At 38.4% G+C, this 20,661-nt stretch overlaps 1 protein-coding gene across 7 annotated transcripts in view; it reads right to left on the bottom strand.

Annotated features, from left to right (window-relative positions):
- pde4d (phosphodiesterase 4D, cAMP-specific) overlaps positions 1 to 20,661 on the bottom strand; it is a 201,349-nt gene that overhangs the window by 4,851 nt on the left and 175,837 nt on the right. For all 7 annotated transcript variants that reach the window (XM_024275308.2, XM_036213476.1, XM_036213475.1 and 4 more), the window contains 12 exons: positions 16,454 to 16,645; positions 15,412 to 15,448; positions 15,244 to 15,320; positions 14,204 to 14,253; positions 10,392 to 10,504; positions 3,047 to 3,140; positions 2,787 to 2,962; positions 2,605 to 2,703; positions 2,348 to 2,512; positions 2,112 to 2,211; positions 534 to 688; positions 319 to 441 (listed from right to left, as the gene is read on the bottom strand). In XM_024275308.2, the coding sequence (XP_024131076.1) occupies positions 319 to 441; positions 534 to 688; positions 2,112 to 2,211; positions 2,348 to 2,512; positions 2,605 to 2,703; positions 2,787 to 2,962; positions 3,047 to 3,140; positions 10,392 to 10,504; positions 14,204 to 14,253; positions 15,244 to 15,320; positions 15,412 to 15,448; positions 16,454 to 16,645 (1,381 nt within the window). The remainder of the gene's footprint in view (positions 1 to 318; positions 442 to 533; positions 689 to 2,111; positions 2,212 to 2,347; positions 2,513 to 2,604; positions 2,704 to 2,786; positions 2,963 to 3,046; positions 3,141 to 10,391; positions 10,505 to 14,203; positions 14,254 to 15,243; positions 15,321 to 15,411; positions 15,449 to 16,453; positions 16,646 to 20,661) is intronic.

Genomic DNA, 20,661 nt, shown 5'->3' with positions numbered 1-20,661 from the left:
ACCTACAAAGTTTTATTGAAATTTATTGCATTTTTCTTTTTTTTTTTTCCGCCTATCCATCCTTACGTTTTGATTGATTTTTATTTTATTTTTGCATTTTGTTGTTATTTTTTGTGATTCATTTTGTTTTTTTATTATTTATTTTTAGTTTTTGTGAGTTTTTTAGTGGTAATTTTAATGTAGTTAATTCTGGATTTATCCGCCTTTATCCATGCCTCTATCCGGGTTTGCCTCTACATGTATCCAGGGATTGTTCTGAGTGGCTGTGATCTGTATTAACAGTCAGAAAGCACTTTCTCCTGTCAGTTCCAGCCTCACCTGTATCCTGTCCGAGTAGTTGTCCAGCAGCAGCACGCCGGAGCTGGTTACCTTCTTGGTTTCCACCATTGTTTTCAAATCAGCCAGCAAGTTCATGTGTTTAGACATGTCTGTCGCTAACACCTTGAAACACCAAAAACAGAGTGTGTCATTACAGGAGGGGGCTACATGTACGTATTGCTAATGGGGAAAAAAGTATCTTCTTTTCAACTTACGATGTCAATGACCATTTTTCGCAGCGATTGTCGTTGTTTTTTGGTCAAGTTTTGGAAGATGTCACAGTTCTCTTCTTGCAGGAGCTTAAAGCCGACTGCTAGATGGTGGTTCTCCAACACGGACGAGTCGTTGTACATCAAGGCTAGTTCTGAATCTGAAAACAAAAGAAGACAAGGATTTAGTTTTCAGATTTATGGTATTTACCATAAATGGGTCCAACTTTTAATTATGAAAAACACAGTTTAGCTTTTTTGTTTAGTCATGGAACGCCATGAAGCAGAAACAGAATCTACACATTTCCAAGATAGAGTCTAGCTAAAAACATTAAGAGACATGCAGGTCTGATTCAAAACTCGGTGCTTTCTCAAAGATGCAACGTTTTTTTTTTTTTTTTCATTTTTCTAGATTCTAAAACTTTTTTATTTGATATTTATGTGGCAAGTGATAGAATAATGTTAGATGAAGCATAGAGGAAAGCAAAAATAGAATATTTTGACTGAGAAAATACAGTTAAAAGCTCTGAAGTGTTTAGAAAAGTACAGTGATAAATGTCACATTAAAACCTCTGTTAATTTATTTTAATTACTGTCATTTTTATTATGCTTTTTAACAATTATGCTTTTTAGGTAATATATTTTCAAATGTTTTAATTTTTTCTGAATGCTTTTCCTATTGTATTTTTTGTCCTCTTGTGTACTCCTGGCACTGTACTTTTACTTTTTAATGGCTATGTGTACTATCTATCCAACTATCCATCTAACTTAACCCACAAGAACCCACAGTGACATTAGTGTAACAGAAAAATATATATGATGTTTTCTGTGGTCAATTTGGTTTGTGGCATTTTCATAAAATATATTTTTTTTAATGAAAAATTGGTCTTTATGGGTTAAGAAGAAGAGTAGTTCAGTCATTAGGTATCACACAAAATTCACTGTTCACTTGTTCACTTTTCAAGGTCTCACTCTTCTGCAGATTTTTTTCAGTGCCAATTTTCAAGCTTTTTTTCTTTTTACAGCACACTGCACCCTGACCTTCTGTTGACCTTGACAATAAATCTCACCTGTGCCGTGTCTTCTGTAAAATCTTTGATCATAAGCAGGTCTGTTTTTATTCTATAATGAATGACTTCATTTTCGATGAAGGTTTGACTTTGAAAGAGTAAAAATGTTGATGTATTAATGTCTGAGAAAAGTATGCAAAATGTGCAGAGTGAGGGGTCTTGCAGCCTTAAAGCATCTTTGATCCTACTTTTGTATTTTACCTATCGCAGCTCATTTATGGAGTGTAACTCTCACGATAAATGAGGGAACATTTTCTTGGAAAAGAAAGTGTTTAAATAACAGAAATGAAGTTGAGAAAAGTTTCTACATGCAGTGGATGTGACTGTTTTATGTCATCAGCGAGACGTTTTCACATTTCATGTCAGGGATGTTTAGTCACATGATACACGGCTGAAGAAAACATTTGTGGTAAACCAGTTAACACTCTAGTTTAAATTGTGAAAGAAATATATATCAAAGGATGACTTATTTTCGACATATTTATGAGCTAACGTTTGATCTGCTTGAACTCACTTGTGTTGATGAGAAACTGGTTTGAGACTCCAGGATGATCCACGTCGTGAATTGCACTGGCAAAGATGGCAGCAAGGATCTCAAGGTCTGTGAACACAGCCTGAGGGATTAAAGGGGAGAAGAGAGGTCATTGATTGGGCTCTGATTGAAGCTGATTGTGGAAGCATGCGCTGGATGTTTGCGCGCTCATGTCCGAGCCGGAGTGCTTTTGCCTTTTGTCTGCATGTGCGCCTCACCTCAAGGGCAGGAGTGGAAAGCAGCACGTGAGTTGATTGGGTGACGTCAGCAGCATGGATGTTGTTGTGATAGGCCACATCGCCATGGTAATGGTCTTCTAAGGTCATCAGGTATGTTATGAAGGTGTCGAGTGGAATTTTAAAAGTTTTTAACAGGTCCCTCTCCTAAAAAGATGACAAAAAGCAATAGCAGTCAGTAATAATAAAATAATAGTTTAAATGAAATAAATTAGACAGTAAGAAAATGTGAGTCTAACCTGAAATATTGTGTACATCATGACTGTCAGTGGCCGATTACCAGAGAATTCAGTGATTTTAAAAACATTAAGGCCCCATTTATTTACATGCTCCAGCTCCTAAAATCAGAGGAAAAAATTATACACATTTCCTGATACATCAATAAAAAAATGAAGCTCCCTAGCATTGGTGTGAAACAAACCTTCGCCAGTTCATCCTCGGTCTCCGTCTTGACTCCAAAGCGAGGTATGTTTGAGTTTGTGAGGCTGGAGGAGTGTTGCAGCTTTTTCACCCCGCTGATCTGACTCATTGGCTTGTTCTTTTTCTCCTTCTCCTTCTGCGTTTGCGGGGTTGGCATCTCCACTTCATGCTGCTTGTCTGCATCAGAAACACAAATAGTGGTTATTATTTATTATTATTATTTTAAATAATTAGAATAAAAGTTTGTGTGTGGTTGCTAACCGAGGAAGGTGCTGGAGATGAACTCGGACACCTGGTTGCCGGAGCGACTCATCTCTGACAGGTGAGTGAGCTCCCGATTCAACATCCTCTTAAACTGAAAAAAATAAATGATGGTGTTAAATCATTATTTCGTTACCATTTCTATAACATCTTAAGGGTAAACATCACTTTTGACCTTTTTTATGCTAAACATACAGTGTCTCTTTCCTTCCTTTATTACTTTATACGCCACGGCTCTCTAATAAAACTGCAAATCCAAATGAAATCACTGTTTTAGGTTTGAGCATCAAACTGGTTCATGTGGGAAAATGATTTTGGAAACACAAAAAACAATGAAAAGGAAAACAAATATTTAAAATAAAGGTAGTGCAGCCCGTTTAACTGCTTTTAATACAGTATCATAATCAATAAATACTAAAATGAAAAAAAAAAAAATTAAGTCTTTGTCGCCTAAACATCAAAAGAACGTCAGTGGTGTTCTCTTTACATAATTTTAGCCGGAAAAAAAAGATAAATCTCTTCCAGTCGTAATAGATGATGTCACTGCATAAAACTTAAAAAAAGCTGAAAAATATTGTTCAGCATCCATAAATAAAACAGAGCTCCTCATTACGTCAAAAAAATGGAGCGCCCTAACCACCGAGAGGACGGTTGACCTACAAAGTGTTCCAGTTTTTTCCCCAATCTAATCATTTTCCAATATAAAAAAACTAAAACAAACAAAAAGGCTTCAGTTTAATTTAAAAATCCAAATTTAAACCAGAAAAAAAAAATGCATAGACTTTATTTTATCCTGAACACATTCAGCCACATCTACACCCAGCACAGCCGGATTATAACACCATCAGCTCTTCAACGGATAATGAAGCCAGGACAGTCACACCTTTGAAGGGTTGTTCAAGAAAAGTTGTTCAAGAAAATCCAAATTTGTCTGAAGGTAAACCCTGCTGTACAAAAAAAGGGTCACCTTAAAGTAGGTGTGGAATATGTGAATTTGAGGCTAAAATAGACCGCCATGAAAAGACTTCTTACCTTTATATAACCCCAGGAAACAGACAGGAGATAATTTGCTTCCGGCATTTTGACAAGTCAAAAGAAAAAAAAATGCAATCCAGACACAGAAAGGTGCGAGTTTCCTTGTTTGCTGGATGAGAGCTTCTACTAAACAAAAGGAGCTTTGCCCTTCTCTCCAGCAAGAGGCGTCAGTGTGAGGAGTCCTCAGAGTAAATCAGCTGAACAGTCCACAAATAAAGCTCCATGTCCTCATTCTCAGAATATCCACAAATATTTTCCGATGCCCCAGAAAGTGGCGAGCAGAAGCAGGTTCTGGAAGAGAAGCAGCAGGAACGCAGCTCCCTAAAGATCCACCCAGAGCATATTGTGACCACACACTGGGATACGTGCCGAAATGTGCACATGAACACACACAAACACTCCGATACGGGGACACGCTGCTGAGTCTCTTAATAATTGATGATGGTGCGGAAGCTCAGTATATGCCAAAGCAACAGGACAGCGATTTTTTTCCTTTTTTTTTCCTACCAAACAGTCCCAAACAGGAGTGGCTGCTGCTTCTGTGGGCATGACATACGCTCCCATGTGAAGAGAACAGGCTGCCTCTCCCTCTATGTCACACTCCAGCAGCAAATCACGGCTCGGATATGAAGAAAGAGTGAGCTCATCAGTACCTCTAATTGGCTCAGATTGAGACTACCTGCTGTTTGATTGGCCACTATTGGAGTCAGTGGAAAAATGTACCCCGTCTTTTTCCTTTAGGTCCTGCAGCGTGGCGGGATACCGTTTTGAGTGTACGTGTACAGCACACACATGATTCATCATATATGTAAAACTAGGCCTGCTTGTGGTTACATGCATACTGACCTAATCTTTGCTACAGCATGATGTGAAAACGCGTTACCTCACCCAGCTCGATAAAAACTATTGAGTTACTGAGGTCAGCCTCTTCCCAATATTCAAGGGAGGTGAGTCACACTGGCATCACCGATGAGGTGAGGTAAATACATAAAAAAGCCAAACACACCATAATCTTTCAAAAAATATGACTTGCAGAAATTCAGTGTCCAGTGAGAACAAGCTCCTTTAGTTTAAGAGGAAGATTACAGTCACTCTTAGGAAGTTCTTCTAATTAATGGACTCAATTTATTTTTTTGTTCTGGTTTTCTAGAATATTTTGGATGATAACTCTGTTGTGAAACAGACAAAAGGTGCTTCCCTATAGCTGTAAAAACATCCCAAATCGTTCCCCTTAACCTCTGACACAGGTAGGTCTTCGGCAACGAAGCCTAAACGCCTCCACTTCAGGTAGTGTTGGTCACCACTGTTGCCTCACAGTGAGGAGCTTCGTCTGCATTTAACCACATGACCAAAAGACATAAAGTCGTATTGTTTCAGTTAACTGGGTTCTAATAGGTCTCACGCAGATTAGATTAGAACTGAGCTAAAATAAGAAGGATAAGGAAGTCAAACAGGACATCAGCCTTCACATCACAATGTTTATCGATTTACATAAAAATGTGTTTTGGTTTAATTTATAAAGAAAGCAAGTAACTTTTGGGTGGAAGTAATGTGGACCCTTATAGAGGATACCTGAATATATTTTCAATTAGAAAACAAAAATGTTTTAATGTTTTTTTTTCAAGGTGATGCTGAATTAAGCTGAGTCCTGGATTTAAGGTTAAAGTCTGATTAGTTATCACGTACGTGGGTGTGTGAAATTTGTTCTCTGCATTTGAGCCATCCCTTGGGGGAGGGGTGTACCCCCCCAGTCCAACCCCTTAATGCTGAGGGTCAAACAGGTAGGCACTGGGTCCAGTTTTTAGTCTTTGGTATGACTCAGCTTAGATTTGAACTCACGACCTTCCAGTCTCAGGGCGGACACTCTACCACAGGGCCGCTGAGAAGTTGCAAATTAGCAACATACTGCGTGCAGGGGTTAATGTTTTTTTTTTTTCTTTCCAATTGTGTAATGTCAGTAGTGTCAGTTATTTTGGGGATGGGAGGGAGCAGAAGACTTTGGAAGCAAATGAGACCAATCATTGTAATTTAAAGGGTAACCAAACACTAAATCAACTCTTTTTTTTTGGGCTGTTTAGCTCGATAAATGGGGCTGTCTGTTGGTCATTGCCAGTTTTTTGACAAATTATAATAAACTTGTTTAAATCTTGAAAATACAGTCAAAAACTGTCTATGTGCTCCCCCTACAGGTAGAAACGGTGTATTACAGTTGAATTTGGAGATTAGTTAAACCATGTCAGTCCCATGTCATTTCAGAAGTCCCACATCATGATCTGCAGCTCCAGTAATGATAACACTCAGTGGGTGGAGTCAGCATCCAACCATCCTGTTTGGTTACCCTTTAATGTAATGTTATTGGATTTTATTTCTAATCTTAAAACTCATTTATTCCAACTATCTTATCCATCCTGATTTATATTTCATTATTTTATGCTGTATTTATCTGCTTTTGTTTCTCTTTTAACTGTTCTTTTATTGTTTTTTCATTTTTATACTCTTTTACTATTGTAAAAATGTGTATGTTTTTTACTGTAAGGCGCCCTTGAGTTCTTTGAAAGGCGTCCAACAAATAAAATGAATTATTATTATTATTATTTTTATTTTGTTTCTCGTGCAATGCTCAAAGAAGCGTGCATGTTCAAATATTTTTCAATAATTATACTAATATTGGGAGAATAATTGGAGGGTCACTTCCCCCCCTTGTCCCCCCGTAGCTCCGCTCCTGTGCAATGTTATCATATGTCAAAAAAAGCTTAAAATAGTATTTACGATTTATTGTGTATAGAGCCACTAACAATTAAAGAAATTATTAATTTTAGCTTTACATGCAATCCATATATATATATAAATAAGTCAAACAATAAAAGAAATCTTGAAATAAGAAGGCGTTTCTGCGTGCACATTCATCTGATGAGTGTCTGGTCCAGTGATGCATGCATTGAGAGGGGACCAAATGTCTCTCTGCTTAGTTTACACCCTGACTCCTCACCCTGCCCAGCGCTGTGAGTAATTTACAGCTACGCTGGAACAGATGAGACCACCAGCTACCCTACATCCAATGACTTTGACTAAAGCAGGGCAGCACGGGCCCATCACAAACATGCACTTACACAATTATCTGCTGGCTGGCTGGTGCATATGCACAAATATAATCCTCGGAGACACACTTTTTAACCACACAACCCACCCCCCTCTTTGAGCTGTCACGCAAATACACACGAGTGATAGCTTCGTCAAGAGGTGTGAACTCAAACTATTGGGTAAAAATTGGAAAGTGTCACACCTAGCTTAGTTGTGACTTGTGTGTAATTTGTTCCTCCGTGGAGTGACTAAAAATATCCATTCCCTGCTGAATATATCCCCAAACACCTCCAGATCAGAATTTGTTTCTCACTTTCAGCTTTGATTCTGGCAGCAGACGCCCACACCTTTCACAGTACAGACAAATGAAGCCACTGTCTTCAATGAACACAGCTGACTGTGAGAATTGACTCTCCAGTCTATTCATGATTTTGGCCCAGGAGCTGCAAAAGACATCTAAAAATAGGACAACTATATACGGCTAAATGTACTATAGTGGAGGGAAAGACGATGATAGAAACATATATTTATCAAAAAGTACAAATAAAGTACATGCAGAAATTAGGGCAGACACTACAAAAACACAACCCTTAGAAATAAGTCAAAACATCTTAAAATTTGCTTTAAATAAACAAAAAAATCTGCTATTATGACTAGAAAAAATGCATTACAAATAATGTTTATTTAAAAAATAGACACTAAGATTGTTTTGCTATTTAAAAGTGTTCTTGATACGATTATTGTCCTTGCAGGACAAAAAAATACAACATTAAGAGTCATTTCACTTTCTTAAAATTCTGTTTTTGAAGTCCACAAACCTGATGAAGCCACAAAAGTGAGACTTTGATAGTTAGGTTTAAAGGAACAAATAAAAAAAAAAATGAAGACAAAGAAAGTTAATTCAATATTTTTTTGTCCTGTTCAAAAAATGAACACACAGACTGAGTGTCTCTTGTGATGTCTTGCTTTTACAATCTGGGTTGTTTAGTTCTCGAGGACAAAAATTTAAGAGAATAAACGCAGCCTTGACACACAAACACAGATACATACAGAAAATAACAAAATTATTTTATTTATTCTTGAATTATGTTGAAAATGGCTCATGCTGTGGTTATTATATGAATTTAAGTTGCATAAACCATCAATTAAATAGTTAATTCTAATAGTCAAGATATAATCAAAACAGATACATCTAGCTAACTATATATTGCTTAAAGATCCAGTCCAGTCTTCTTTTGATCTATTTTAAAATTGTTCCAAGGAGCCTTTTAATTATGATTATGCAGTTTTTCCATGATTCAATATATAAAAGATTCAACTAACTTTTGGGCGATGCAATATAGTTTGATTTTTTTTTTACTAAAAATGCTAAAATCTAGATATTTATTCAGATATTAACTTGGAAGAAGCAAGCTTATGATTGGACGTCTCTTTTTTCCATCACATGTACATAAAAAGACAAATACAGAAGAAGAAAAACAAAAAGAAACTGCAGTTTGCTAGAAATTGATTATTTAGTTCTTGATTGATTTTATTTCTTTTAATCAACATATTCTTGTTCAAATCCGTGGTTTTTAAATGATACTACAGTTGCTCGATCAATTTTCAAAACGTATCTATTTTTTACATGCCCGATCAATTTTTCATTATGTATCTAATATCTTTACATCCCTAGTTTAAATGCTCTTTTACTAGCTTACAGCCTCTCACACCAGCATGATTGAACATTATTGTCGCGACTAAAACAGTGAGAAACATTGGAGCTATCCAGCCATTCAGTTTTGAGTCAGATCCCAACTCGGACATGAAGAAAATCTAGTCATCTTGATCTAGTCATCAAGAAGTGACACGCTGATTGTAGCTTTTGCATTCCAACTACAAGCTTTTTCCAACTGTATTTTTTCTTCTGCTTCCGATCCACAATGGTTTAAATAAATAAATACTCAGAAATGCAATTTTAAGCTTAATTTCCTTTACATATTTCCTCTATCATGAGAAAAATGAACATTTTAAAAACCAAATTTTCATCTAACTGGGTTGTTAATTTTCTTAAACAAATTGCAACAGGTTGCAGTCTTTTAAAACTGATGGCGTACTTATAAAGTTGTTTCTCATGTAGAAATCTTCCAAAAGGTAGATAAAATGCACACAAACTGAAGAGTAAAACATACCTTTTAAAATGATTTTAACATTAAAACCAGCTATTATGTCTCTCTCTTTAACGTCAAATCCAGTAAGCCAGAAAAAAAGGATCTCTAAATATATGTATTCTGCTTTCTGTGTAAATGTCTTAAATCATCACCAACAGCCAAACCATGTTAAAAACGTGAGAAATGTCATGAAATATACGTTTTATACGATGCATTGCTTTACTGAACAAATATTTGCCTCCATTTGTGCTTTAGAAGATCCAATCTGAAGACATGAACTAGTGTGTGGGAGATGGAGCCAATGCACTACCTGTCATGCTTCTGTATGCACATGTGTTGTCGGTGAGAGATAGCAGGGTGTTGGGCCTCTGGCTGTTGCCATGACAACCAGAGATAGCTGAGCTGGTGATCAATGGTGAGGCGGCGCTCGTTGCAGTTTATTGTCATTGATACACACATATATGTATATATCTCTATAAATATCGTAATGTAGAAAATAAAAAAGAACGCGCCGTGCCTGCGATGTGGGCAAGCGGCAGAGGTCAACGTGTGACTTCTTTGTCCGCACTTAAAGGACCGTCCTTCTTCATGTGACATCAGCGTGTGACATCAGAGCCCAGACCTGATCAGCATTCTGAGCAGCGGAGCAGCCTCCCTCCAAACTCTCTCTTTCCCTCTCTAACACACACAGAGGAGGTGTCTGAGAAAGCTCATACCTAAACTGCCTGCATGACGATGCTTTCATTAACATGCACGGGCAATGTCACACAAACAGTCCACCATGTGAATAAATATTAAGCGCAAAATATATAAACATTTAATTGAAAATTTAGAATAATAAACCCAGCATCTTGTTAGTAAGTAAGAAGGCTTCAGAAAGAGACACTGCAGTCTATTTGGAATTGGATATAGAGACTTTCTGTTGCAGGTTTATCAGAAATATGATTTTTTTTTCTGTAAAAAAGACTTTAAATTAAAACAGATACATAAAATAACCAATGAACTTCAACCACACAGCTTAAGCAGAACACACAAAAAGCTTTCATATTTTTGACTTTTTTTATTATTATTATTCTTACCTTGTTGGAGGCCATCTCACTGACAGAGTGTCTTGTCTGCAATGTCTCCAACTGGTCCAGGCACCAGTCCAGCTCCTCCAGGGTCTCGGTGGCCAGTTTCTGGTAGGCCTCCTCTGCAGGTGCAAGACAGGAGGGCAAGGGGTCAGTAAGTGTCCTCTTCAAAGGGCTAGTGGTCGGTCCAGACCTGGGGTCTCCCATTCCACATACAGCTAATCTGGGATACCCAGAGTGAAGACATGGGTGACTCTTCATGCTGGACAGGTGAGCCAGCTGTGGGGGCCAGCAAATAGGTCCGTCTTGACCTGGATCCCGGCCCCCAAGAGGAGCAGGCAGAGTTTAGCTGAGGAGTGGATCTGTGACCTCCAGTGTAGCTTTACAGCTTGAATCTGGGATTCTCCCCTTGAAGGATGGAGTCAATCCACAGGAGTGTGGTGGCAGCTGATGGATCACAAACAGCCACACTGAGTCAGTTCTCTTCAAATGTTTGAGGAAAAAAGTCAGCAGAGATGCCCCCCAAAAGGCATTTGAGCCGCGATGAACATATTTCACAGACGGTTTTACTTGCTTAGCTCCATTTAGAGAACGTTCATCACACACTGTCCGTTGTTTGAGGAGTGATGTTGTTCCTAAATAATGTGTAATTCCAGTCATGTAGCAAAATGAACAACAGTCTGCTTAGCAGGCCCATGTCTGCCAAAAAAAGAATGGAGGTGAGTCGGGCACAGTGAAAAAAGAAGGATCCGGTGAGAGGCTCAGAAGCAGTCAACATCCACATGAGTGCTGTCCAGCCCGGACCACGCACAGGTCTGATCGCAGCATCCTGACATGGCAAAACATTCACAGGTCTCCCACAGAGGCAAACATACACACATGCATACAAATGCACACTCCCACCAGACGAAAGGCTAACCACAACACATCATGGTGTAGTCTCAGCTTGTCTGTCAGTAAAAACATCCATTGTGTCCTGAAGCAAAGGGGGGTAAAATCCAGTACTGTGTGTGTGCTGGATAGTGTAACCTATAGACGCTGTGTGTGTATAAGGGGGTGGGCTGCTGTTGCTTCGGCGTCCCTGGTAGCCAAATGTGCTTCTCTCCCAAGCTGTACCTAAAGCCGGAGAGGACTGCACTGTGGATGGGAAAAGGAGGCGGAGAAAACATGGAGTGGATTCATGAAGCAGCCAAGCTGGGAGCTCCCAGCATTCAGTGTGTCTGCAAGCTAATATGCGCTCAGCATACAAAGAGCACTAGAACAGAGATGGTTGACAACTCGATCAGAACGTCTAAGAATCAATCAGGTTAAACATATCGCCTTATTTGCAGTTGTAGCATAAGATTACTGAGATACAATTTTGGCTAGTATATACTGGAAATGCAATCCAAAATATTGAAATAAACAATACAAAATTGAAGATTTGAGCATTTTATGCATAAGAAGGGTGCAATAAATTATTATATTTTATTTTGGGAGGAGCTATTAGTTACAAAAATTATGAGTGATTGCCAATAAATGTTTAAGTATCTCAAAGGACAAGAAATGTGGAGTCATTTCCTTGACGCAATTTATCATATTTGTCATGATTGTTACACATTAATGTCTTGCTTGGATACATCTCTGACTCAGCCATCTCCAAAACATTTTTGGCTCCTCACAGTCACAACAATGTCCTCTCCCCTGCTTCATTGTCTTTAACAGATCCCTCCCTCCACCTTTTCTATTAGTTCTTATCCTCTTCCACACTTTCTGTTTCCTCCAATGAACATCCGTCACCATGTTTTTTCCTCCTCCTTTTTTTTTTTTTACTTCTCATTATCTGCCTCTCTTTCTGGGTCTCCGTCTCTCTCTGTGGTCGGGGTGCTACTCTTTCTGACAGCAACTGCACTGACGTCAATGACATTCTTCTCATGCTTAGTGCGACATCAGACACCGGCGCTTACAGAGGCCACTTTGCTGCACTAGACGCACGGCTGCAGACAAACTACGTACCGGAACCTCCTGGTACTGAAGCTGGACCGTAATCGAGAGGAGGGAGGGTGAGCGGGGAGGTACCAAGGGGAGATGTGTACAAGGCAATAGGGAGAAAACACGAATACTTGTTGTAAAAGTCCAACCATCTATTAATTTATTTTAAAAGTGTTTCCAATGATTATGATTATGCAGTTTTAAGCCCCCCAAAAAAGTGCCAATTTTTCTAGCTTGTGCAGAGTAGTTTATTACAAATTTAACTCTAAGTTGTGGGCAGAACTGTAGGCACGGAGTAAGGCCGCCCCACTTCCCATCATCCATTTGTTTACACAAGCCCTGGCTAGTTTACAGCACCTCACAACCCCAACCTAACATTAGGGGTGCAACAAAAATGCCGAGCTATCCAGTTTTGAGCCAGATGCCAGCTCAGACGAGGAAAACGAAGATGTACATGGATCTAGTCGGCTAAAAGTGGATGCACAGAGCTTATGACCTGTCAGTTGTAGCACCTACGTCATAGTTCCAAGCATTTTTCATCTGCTCCTAACGTACAATTTGAGAAAAGAAATACTAAGCAACGCTTTTTCCTCCATCATGAGAAAAATGCTACAAGATCATGTTAAAAAAACAACTTTCATTGGAGTGGGATTTTAAACTGGACCAAACCAACACGTTGTATGTTTTTTTACTCTAAAAGTCTTTGAATTTGGATTCAAAAGAGGGTTACATTTTAATTATCATGCATAACTATATTAATACCTAACAAACTGACTACTGATGATTAAATAAGGTTTGCCTGTAGAGTCTGACCCGATTAAGATCAGCAAACCTAATATTTTAAGGGCCTATAAGAGTTATAACTGGTATATGTTAACAGAAAAAAAATACAGCTTAGACTGATTAATTAGAAATACCAAAAAAAGGTGCTACACTTGAAAAGCCAAAACAGAGAAATAGAAAAAAATTTTTCTAAATGAACGAACTTCCATTATTTGAGTCTTTCTACCGTTCCTGTCTGTGACATGACTTGTTGCAGCTTTTGCATGACAAGTACCCGTCAATACTGTGATATAATGACACTCATGACTCACAGCTGTCCCCACTTTATGGTAGGGCACATAAGGGCTATGCAGCAGAAGAACTGCGTTCTAAATATAGCACAATGTCACCAGGCCCTTGTACACAAGTCGGTTAGAAATCAGGAATCCTAAGGTGAAGAGATTCGATTATCCGCATGTTTCCCTTTAAAATACCGTTTTGTAATATTATAGGCATCTGTAAACATCCTGTCCTGATATTCCCACGAAGCACCACAGAGTATGATGATTTATTAATGATGGAGGTTATATAGTCTCTCTTGCAAACACCAGCTATGTTACAGCCACTGACACTTGCATTGACTGTCAAGGGCAATTCTATTCAAGCTATCCAATACTGTGTGTGTGAGACGGCTTCCTCACAAAAACCCTCTCACTGAACTCGACAGGCTGCTGGGTAAAGCCTTCTGTCTGCTGCTTAACACCACAATATTCACTTTTGACAAATAATACAAACAGCTAAGCTAATCGGGTGTTCTTAGTTATGGATAAAAGGTGAAAATCAGAACAAAAAGAACACAAAAGAAACTAAAATAGAGCATAATTTATATTAGTCTGACCCCAAAATGTTGTGTTTCTTGGATAACTACGTGTGCTTGCCACTTCTTTAAAGGTCTTTGTATTAGATTTAAAATTATGTGCAAGTGTACACCGATGACCATGAACTCTAATCGTGACAAACCTATTCTTGAGACAGAGGGACTCACACATTCATTTGCAGAGCAGACACATATCAGAGTGCTGACGTACCTGTGAAGGTGGTCTTGGTGATAGGTGGTGGGTTACACATGGGGGATCTCCTGAGAAAAACAAACACATTACAACTATTTATCTTCACATTCAAATGTGTTTTTGTGATTATACTCCACTGAGACTGTTGTTGTAGTACCTAAAAATTACAGTAGAGGGCAGACACGTGCAGACTGTTAGTTTGCTTGGTTTAAGCAGTTGCCAAACAGGAATGAAAGCAAACTAACAACTTGTTTAGTCATCCCACCTGTAAAACTGATAGCAAATGTTGTCTATAGGAGGATGAGCATAAAAGAAATATAATGTTTATATACTTTTTACGTATTACTGGAGGGGATATTTTCACTGTATGCAGCACAGATCACCTCAAGTTCATTCAGCTTTGTTGAATTTCTACATTTAAGCAAATGTCCATCCATTTGTGACACCAGCTTTAACCTAGTAAACACTATAGAAGTGAAGGAGCTCATGTTGCTGAACACGACACCCATTTAAACTGACATATATGAGCAACTTAAATTCATCCATTGTTTTGATGAGGTTGTCTGAAATGGCAAACATGCGTGGGATGAATATGCAGAATCCACTCAGAAAATTTGCCCCTGCAAAGTCCCACACTAATGTGTATAGAGAAACACGGTAATGATGGACTAACCAGGTGGAAACTTTTTTTATGCAAGCTTTTTCTTCAAAACCTTTGGAATAGCAGGGAAAGCTGAGGATAAATAAACTTTAAGAAAGTCTTAAAAACTTAAATCAAGATATGTCTGAATCATACATACCGATAGAAGAAAATTCTCTTTATTTACATATTTTTTAAATAAATAATTTCATTTATTTTTTTGTTTATTTCAAGATTACATTTATTTTTTTTTAAATTAAATGTTTCTTTTAATTTTTATTAAAAAAATAAAATATAATAGATTTTTAAAAATGTATAATAATATAATAATTTACTCATATAAATTGTTTTTAAAATTCTATCTATTCTGTGTATATACAGAAAAAAAATATTTAAAAAAATGTAAATGGTAGCTTACTTATTCGATGCTCTATCTTGCTGGACATTGGTTAATGCGCCAAAGTTGTTCCGTACAGTTCTCAAGCTGGCAAGAACCTGCAGGAAACATGGTTTAATAAAATTGAATTGAACATCAATTATAACATTATAACAATAACAACCATAGGGGAAATTATATATAACATACCTGTGCAAAAGGCGTTACAATCATATCGTCACCATGACTACAAAATAGAAAAAAAAAACAAAGACAGAGAAGTTTGTGTTAGAAACACGTCTTCGTGACATACGACAATAGAAGGACGTGCTCTACAAAGGACAGAGGAGACGTGGGCAGAGATAGGGATGAGGGTCATCGGACAAATTTCCCGGGAATGTTTCCGATGTACTGGCACGTTTATAAAACCGCTGTGATCCCTCTTTGTGTTACTGTTTCAAGTTTCGGGATTGAAATTGGAATGATTTATCACTGGATGGGCCTTCACGGTTGTAAGATGGACTGGTGTTCTCCATGTTTCTCACCAACCCCAACACACTGTGAGACTGCAATAAGAGAGACACAAACTGCCTTTGCACCTGTGTCAACATCTCTCACAGTCACCATCTCTTTTCTTACACCACCCCTCCTCCATCTCTTTTCTTACACCACCTCTCCTCCAACACAGAATGTCTCATTCACCTTTGGTTACTTCAAACTGACTTTTACTCCCTTTTACTCCCTACTTACTTCTCTTCTTTCATGCTGTAAAAGAACTCTTCCTGATGACGTAAAAGTACAAAAGTGGACGGGTTGAGTTTCAAAGCCTTGCTTTAGGCAACACAGTAAAAAGCCATTAATAAGTCAGCCAAGCAAAAACAAATAAAGCAAGGGGACTAAGTTAGAACTGGTGACCTCCAAACTATGTGAACACCGTCAATAGGGTGGGATAACTGGCGTGTCAGAGTGTCATGCACAGATACTGCTACATTGTAGATACCAGATGACTTAGTGCATTGGTAACACGTGCTTTACTGTAGCAGTAAGACACTAGAAAAAACTAAAACATTAAAATAATAATACAAATTAAAATCAATATATATTATTTAAAAGTTAGATAGAAAATGTTGTGGACGCTAAACCGTCCCAATAGATATTCTATCAAAGAGTGCTTTCATTATAATAGTGGACACGATATGGGATAAATATGGCACCACATGCACACGTGACAATTTAGAGTTTCAGCACTTACATGTCACTGGCAATGGAGGAGTTTCTGGACATGGACTTCGGGGAGAGGTCATAGTCGCTGTCCGAGCGGTACAGGAACGATTCTCTCCGTTGGCTGTGCACAAAATTGGCCTGCAGGATGAGACCTGAACCCGGACTGGCCATCGGGTCCAGGGGGCTGCGACCTGAAGACGTGCCATTGTCCACATCAAAACTGCATGAGAGAGAAAGCAGGAGAAGAGTTAGAGTTTGAATAGGTATGCCCATATGTGACAAGCATTTGACCGTTTTAAGTTCCACTCTAACCAGCTTTAGATCTGTTGTAAAAGCATTGCCAGTGGGATTTTAATTATGGTTTTGCACTTTTTAGCCAAAAAAAAAAAAAAAATCTGTGTCGTTTCTAGGACATAGTTTCTGCAGAGTGGCAAGAATTTATTAGAAATTCACCTCTGAGTTGTGAATGGAACTACTGGAGTGGAGTGAACTTGCACTTGTTTCCCATCATCCCTTTGGTTGCACCCTCTCCCACTAGCCCTCACAACCCAAGCAAACATTAGCGGTGCGACAAAAAGAGCGAACAATGTTGGAGCTATCCGCCCATACAGTTTTGAGCAAGAGGCCAACTCGGATGAGATCAAATCAAGACATACGTGGATCTATTTGTCTGCATTTGAATGGAGCGGATCAGCAATAACTATAAGATTTTTCTGCACCTTTTGTCTGCTCATAATTCAACACGATTTAATTCAAAGAAATACTCAGAAACATTTTTTTTTTTTTTACACATATGAAAAATGTTAAAAACACCCAAAACAACTTTCATTGAAGTGAGTCTTTAAGCAATAGTAACATTATGAAAATCATATTTTTACATTTGCTTGACACAATCAACGCTTCCATGCTTCTGCTTTTCTCTACAGAAAGGAATGATCATGAAAAGTAGAGTCATACGGTTACAATTAAAGAACTTACAATAATAAATACAGATTAGTGACATTAAGAACAAGTAATGGCTTTGTACAAATTCAAGAACAACACAAGCTACTCCTTAGGCTGTCAAAGTGTTCACAAATGTGATTGATTAAAATTGCAATCAGCCAGTGGTTGATTATTTAGCTGATGAGTGGTTGAATAATTTGCTAATCAACAAACCTTGCAAATTCATGTAGCATTTCTGAAACCGACGCATCAAATGTGGAACAAAATGCTTCGCTGAAACTCCGCTCAAAGCCAGGGAATACCTCTGCTCAAATAATGCAACTGAGTCAGATCTGAGAGGCGTTTGCAAACCAGTGACACCATTTCCCACTGGGACGCCACGATGAGCTGCTTAGTCTCCAAGGTGATTGTACACCATGATGATGACTAATGTACATCCCCCAGGGATATCTGTCTCATCGCCAGGGCTAGCACGCAATCCCATAATCTGGAATGGTGTGTATGCTAAGGTCAGCATGGGATTCCCCTCTGTCTGATGCATAACACACACAGGGGTGACGTCCTCTTTACAAAGGCTTCATCATCATCATCCTCCTCGGAAACTGCAGTGCATTAAATCTGTTCATGATCTGTTTGGTACACAAACTTTGCTTAGGTTGTTGCTGTGGGATGTCTATGCATGAATGCGACTGTGGAACAGGAGAAGTCCGATAGGTGAGGAAAACAAAGTGCTTTTATTCATACTTATTTGCTGATAAGCAGCACGTCCTGGACTGCAAACATTTATTTTCAATCTAAAGTGAAAAATTATTTAGTTCTTTCCATGGTTTCTTTTTTTCAAAATGTCATTTTGGCATGTTTCACTGATGTTCTAACTCCTCAAACATCAAATGTACATTTCTGATTTTCTTCACATCTCTTTTTTTTCCATCCGTTTCCTCCATCTGTTCGAATCAAGGTGCCAATGAGATACAATTAGGACACCGTATACGTCTTGCAGTTGGGTATGTTAATTCTAAGTTAATCGTAAAACTTGTTATCAGTGCTTCATCTGTTATCGCTCAAGCGACGGCTCCTGCTGCTGTTAAGATAACAGCCACAGCAAATAGCGATGACGTAGTCGTGCCAAAGGAAAGCAGTCACGTTCCTCTGTGAAGAAGTCTGGAGTGCCGCAGACCAAACAACCGCCTATAGAAACTAGAAAAAAGGCAGCCCGAAAAACCCGAATCACGTTGATTGAGCCAAGGAAAATGATTGAAAAGGTGTTCTTGTATGTCAGAACTGGAAAAACTAAAATGAGATTTTATATTAAGGAATTACAAATATAAACCACCAACTTTTAAAAGAAATTAGTAATGTTACAATCACTAGTAGGTCAGTATTTAACAGCATGAACAAAAGCTATTAAAACTAAAAGCGACTCCCTTCTTACAGACTCTTGGACTATCACTTTTCACGAGGCAAAGTCAACTCAGTCCATCCTAAACTTGACATTCACAGTGATAAACAGGACATGCCCAGCATACTTTCCAAAACAATTAAAGGCTAATTGCTGTGCTATCGCTCTGTATTTCCACTGAATAGCAGCAGCTAAGTGAGACCAAGCTCTGATTGTGGAAGGGGATAGTTTGGCTGTCTGCCTGGGGGAGAGGGCAATTGTATTGTCCTTGAGCTGTTCTCCAACTATTTCCCTCTAAAAACTGGTGCCCATGTAAGAAAACATGGTTGACTTCTCTTTTAAGTTGTCATTTTCCCATGTCTGACCACTCAGTCCTCAATCTTGTTTTCTATACAAGAGTTCAGACGAACACGCACGTTTTATCTTCACTCCTACATTCACAAACAAGCTACCATCCACACCCTTTTATCAGTCGATCAAGTTGTTTTCTTTCTCCAAACAAACTGACTCACACAAGTGATTCAACTCTACTTTGATCACCAAGTCGCCGTTCCACAGCTGTGGGATGATGAGAGCACACAGGCGTGGATATCCTGCATGCAAACAAGACAAAGACGACCAGCAGACAGACAGGTGTCCGAAGATAACACTCAGCATATGTTCAAGAAGTGAGTCATGATCACATTCAGTCTGACGTCACAGAGCAAACAGAAGTTCACCAAAAAACCTGCCACGTAACTTTTCACCCCCACCTGCCACGTAACTTTGCACCCCCACTGGGTTTACTTCATTTCACCTGAATATCTTCTTTGTTGATGACAATTAATCCTTTTTGAACCAGTTCTTTCACTATGGGTTTGTCTAAGATTTCTTTTTTACAACTCCAGAACTAAAAAGTAACTTTTAAGGAGTACATAAAAGTAAAAGGAATAAAAAGATAAAACTCCATCATAACTTTATTGACAAAAAGGACAGCAAAAGTTTATCCAGGAAAATAACCGTTAAATAAATCCCAATTTTTTTTTTCCAAAGTCAGAACAGCAAGAAACCTTCCTCAAATGAAGGAAGGGATTATGTGATTAGATCAACCACACCCACAACACAATGGTGATAAACCCCCATTCTTTTTTTTATGTTGTAATACGTTTAAAACTTCAGACTTTTCATTCTTAAATACATACATTTCTTTGAGGTAAAATCAACATTTATTTTGTGTTTTAGATGTTCATTTGTAGTACATACACTGAAGTACAGGGATAGGTAACTCCAGGCCTCGAGGGCCGCATTCCTGCATGTTTTCCAGCTTACCTTGCTCTGGCATCTTCTAATTGGCTGGACGTACCTGAAGCAGGTAATCAGCCATGTGTAGGGCTTGGATATCTGGAAATCATGCAGACACAGCGGTCCTTTAGGAGTTACCTATCCCTGCTTTAGTATCTTTGCTCAATTTACTCATTGTAGCTGGTTTAATTAATATCACCTAGTCAAAAAAGGAAGTCAAGCCAACACAGCCCTGAAAAACTCCAGTCAGGCAACTGGTCCGGCACAGTCTACAAAAGCCTCTGAGCCCAAATTTTGGGTTTAGTCTTGCCTGCAGTCTTTGTTAAATGTTAGTTTTTGGTTTGGTCAGTATATTTGTTACATGGTCTGTTCAGTTAGTTAAGTTAAAGTTAAGTTTGTTTCTTATGCTGATTCTGTTCGATTGACCTCTTTTAAGGGCTAAGTTTATAAATTATCTACTTTTTTTGAAAAAAATTAAACTTTGATTTTTGATTAATTTTCCGATGCCCTGTTCGGCCGCTTGCTGAGTCCTTCATAGATATAAACTCTTTCCTTCTTTAATGGCTTAAAGAACTGTGTAATATTTAGAATTTTGGATTGTAAAAAAAAAT

The sequence above is a fragment of the Oryzias melastigma genome, linkage group LG9 (assembly GCF_002922805.2).
Source record: "Oryzias melastigma strain HK-1 linkage group LG9, ASM292280v2, whole genome shotgun sequence".
Taxonomy (NCBI): Eukaryota; Metazoa; Chordata; class Actinopteri; order Beloniformes; family Adrianichthyidae; genus Oryzias; species Oryzias melastigma.
The sequence above is the reverse complement of the archived record's forward strand: the minus strand, read 5'-3'. Positions and strand labels throughout refer to the sequence as shown.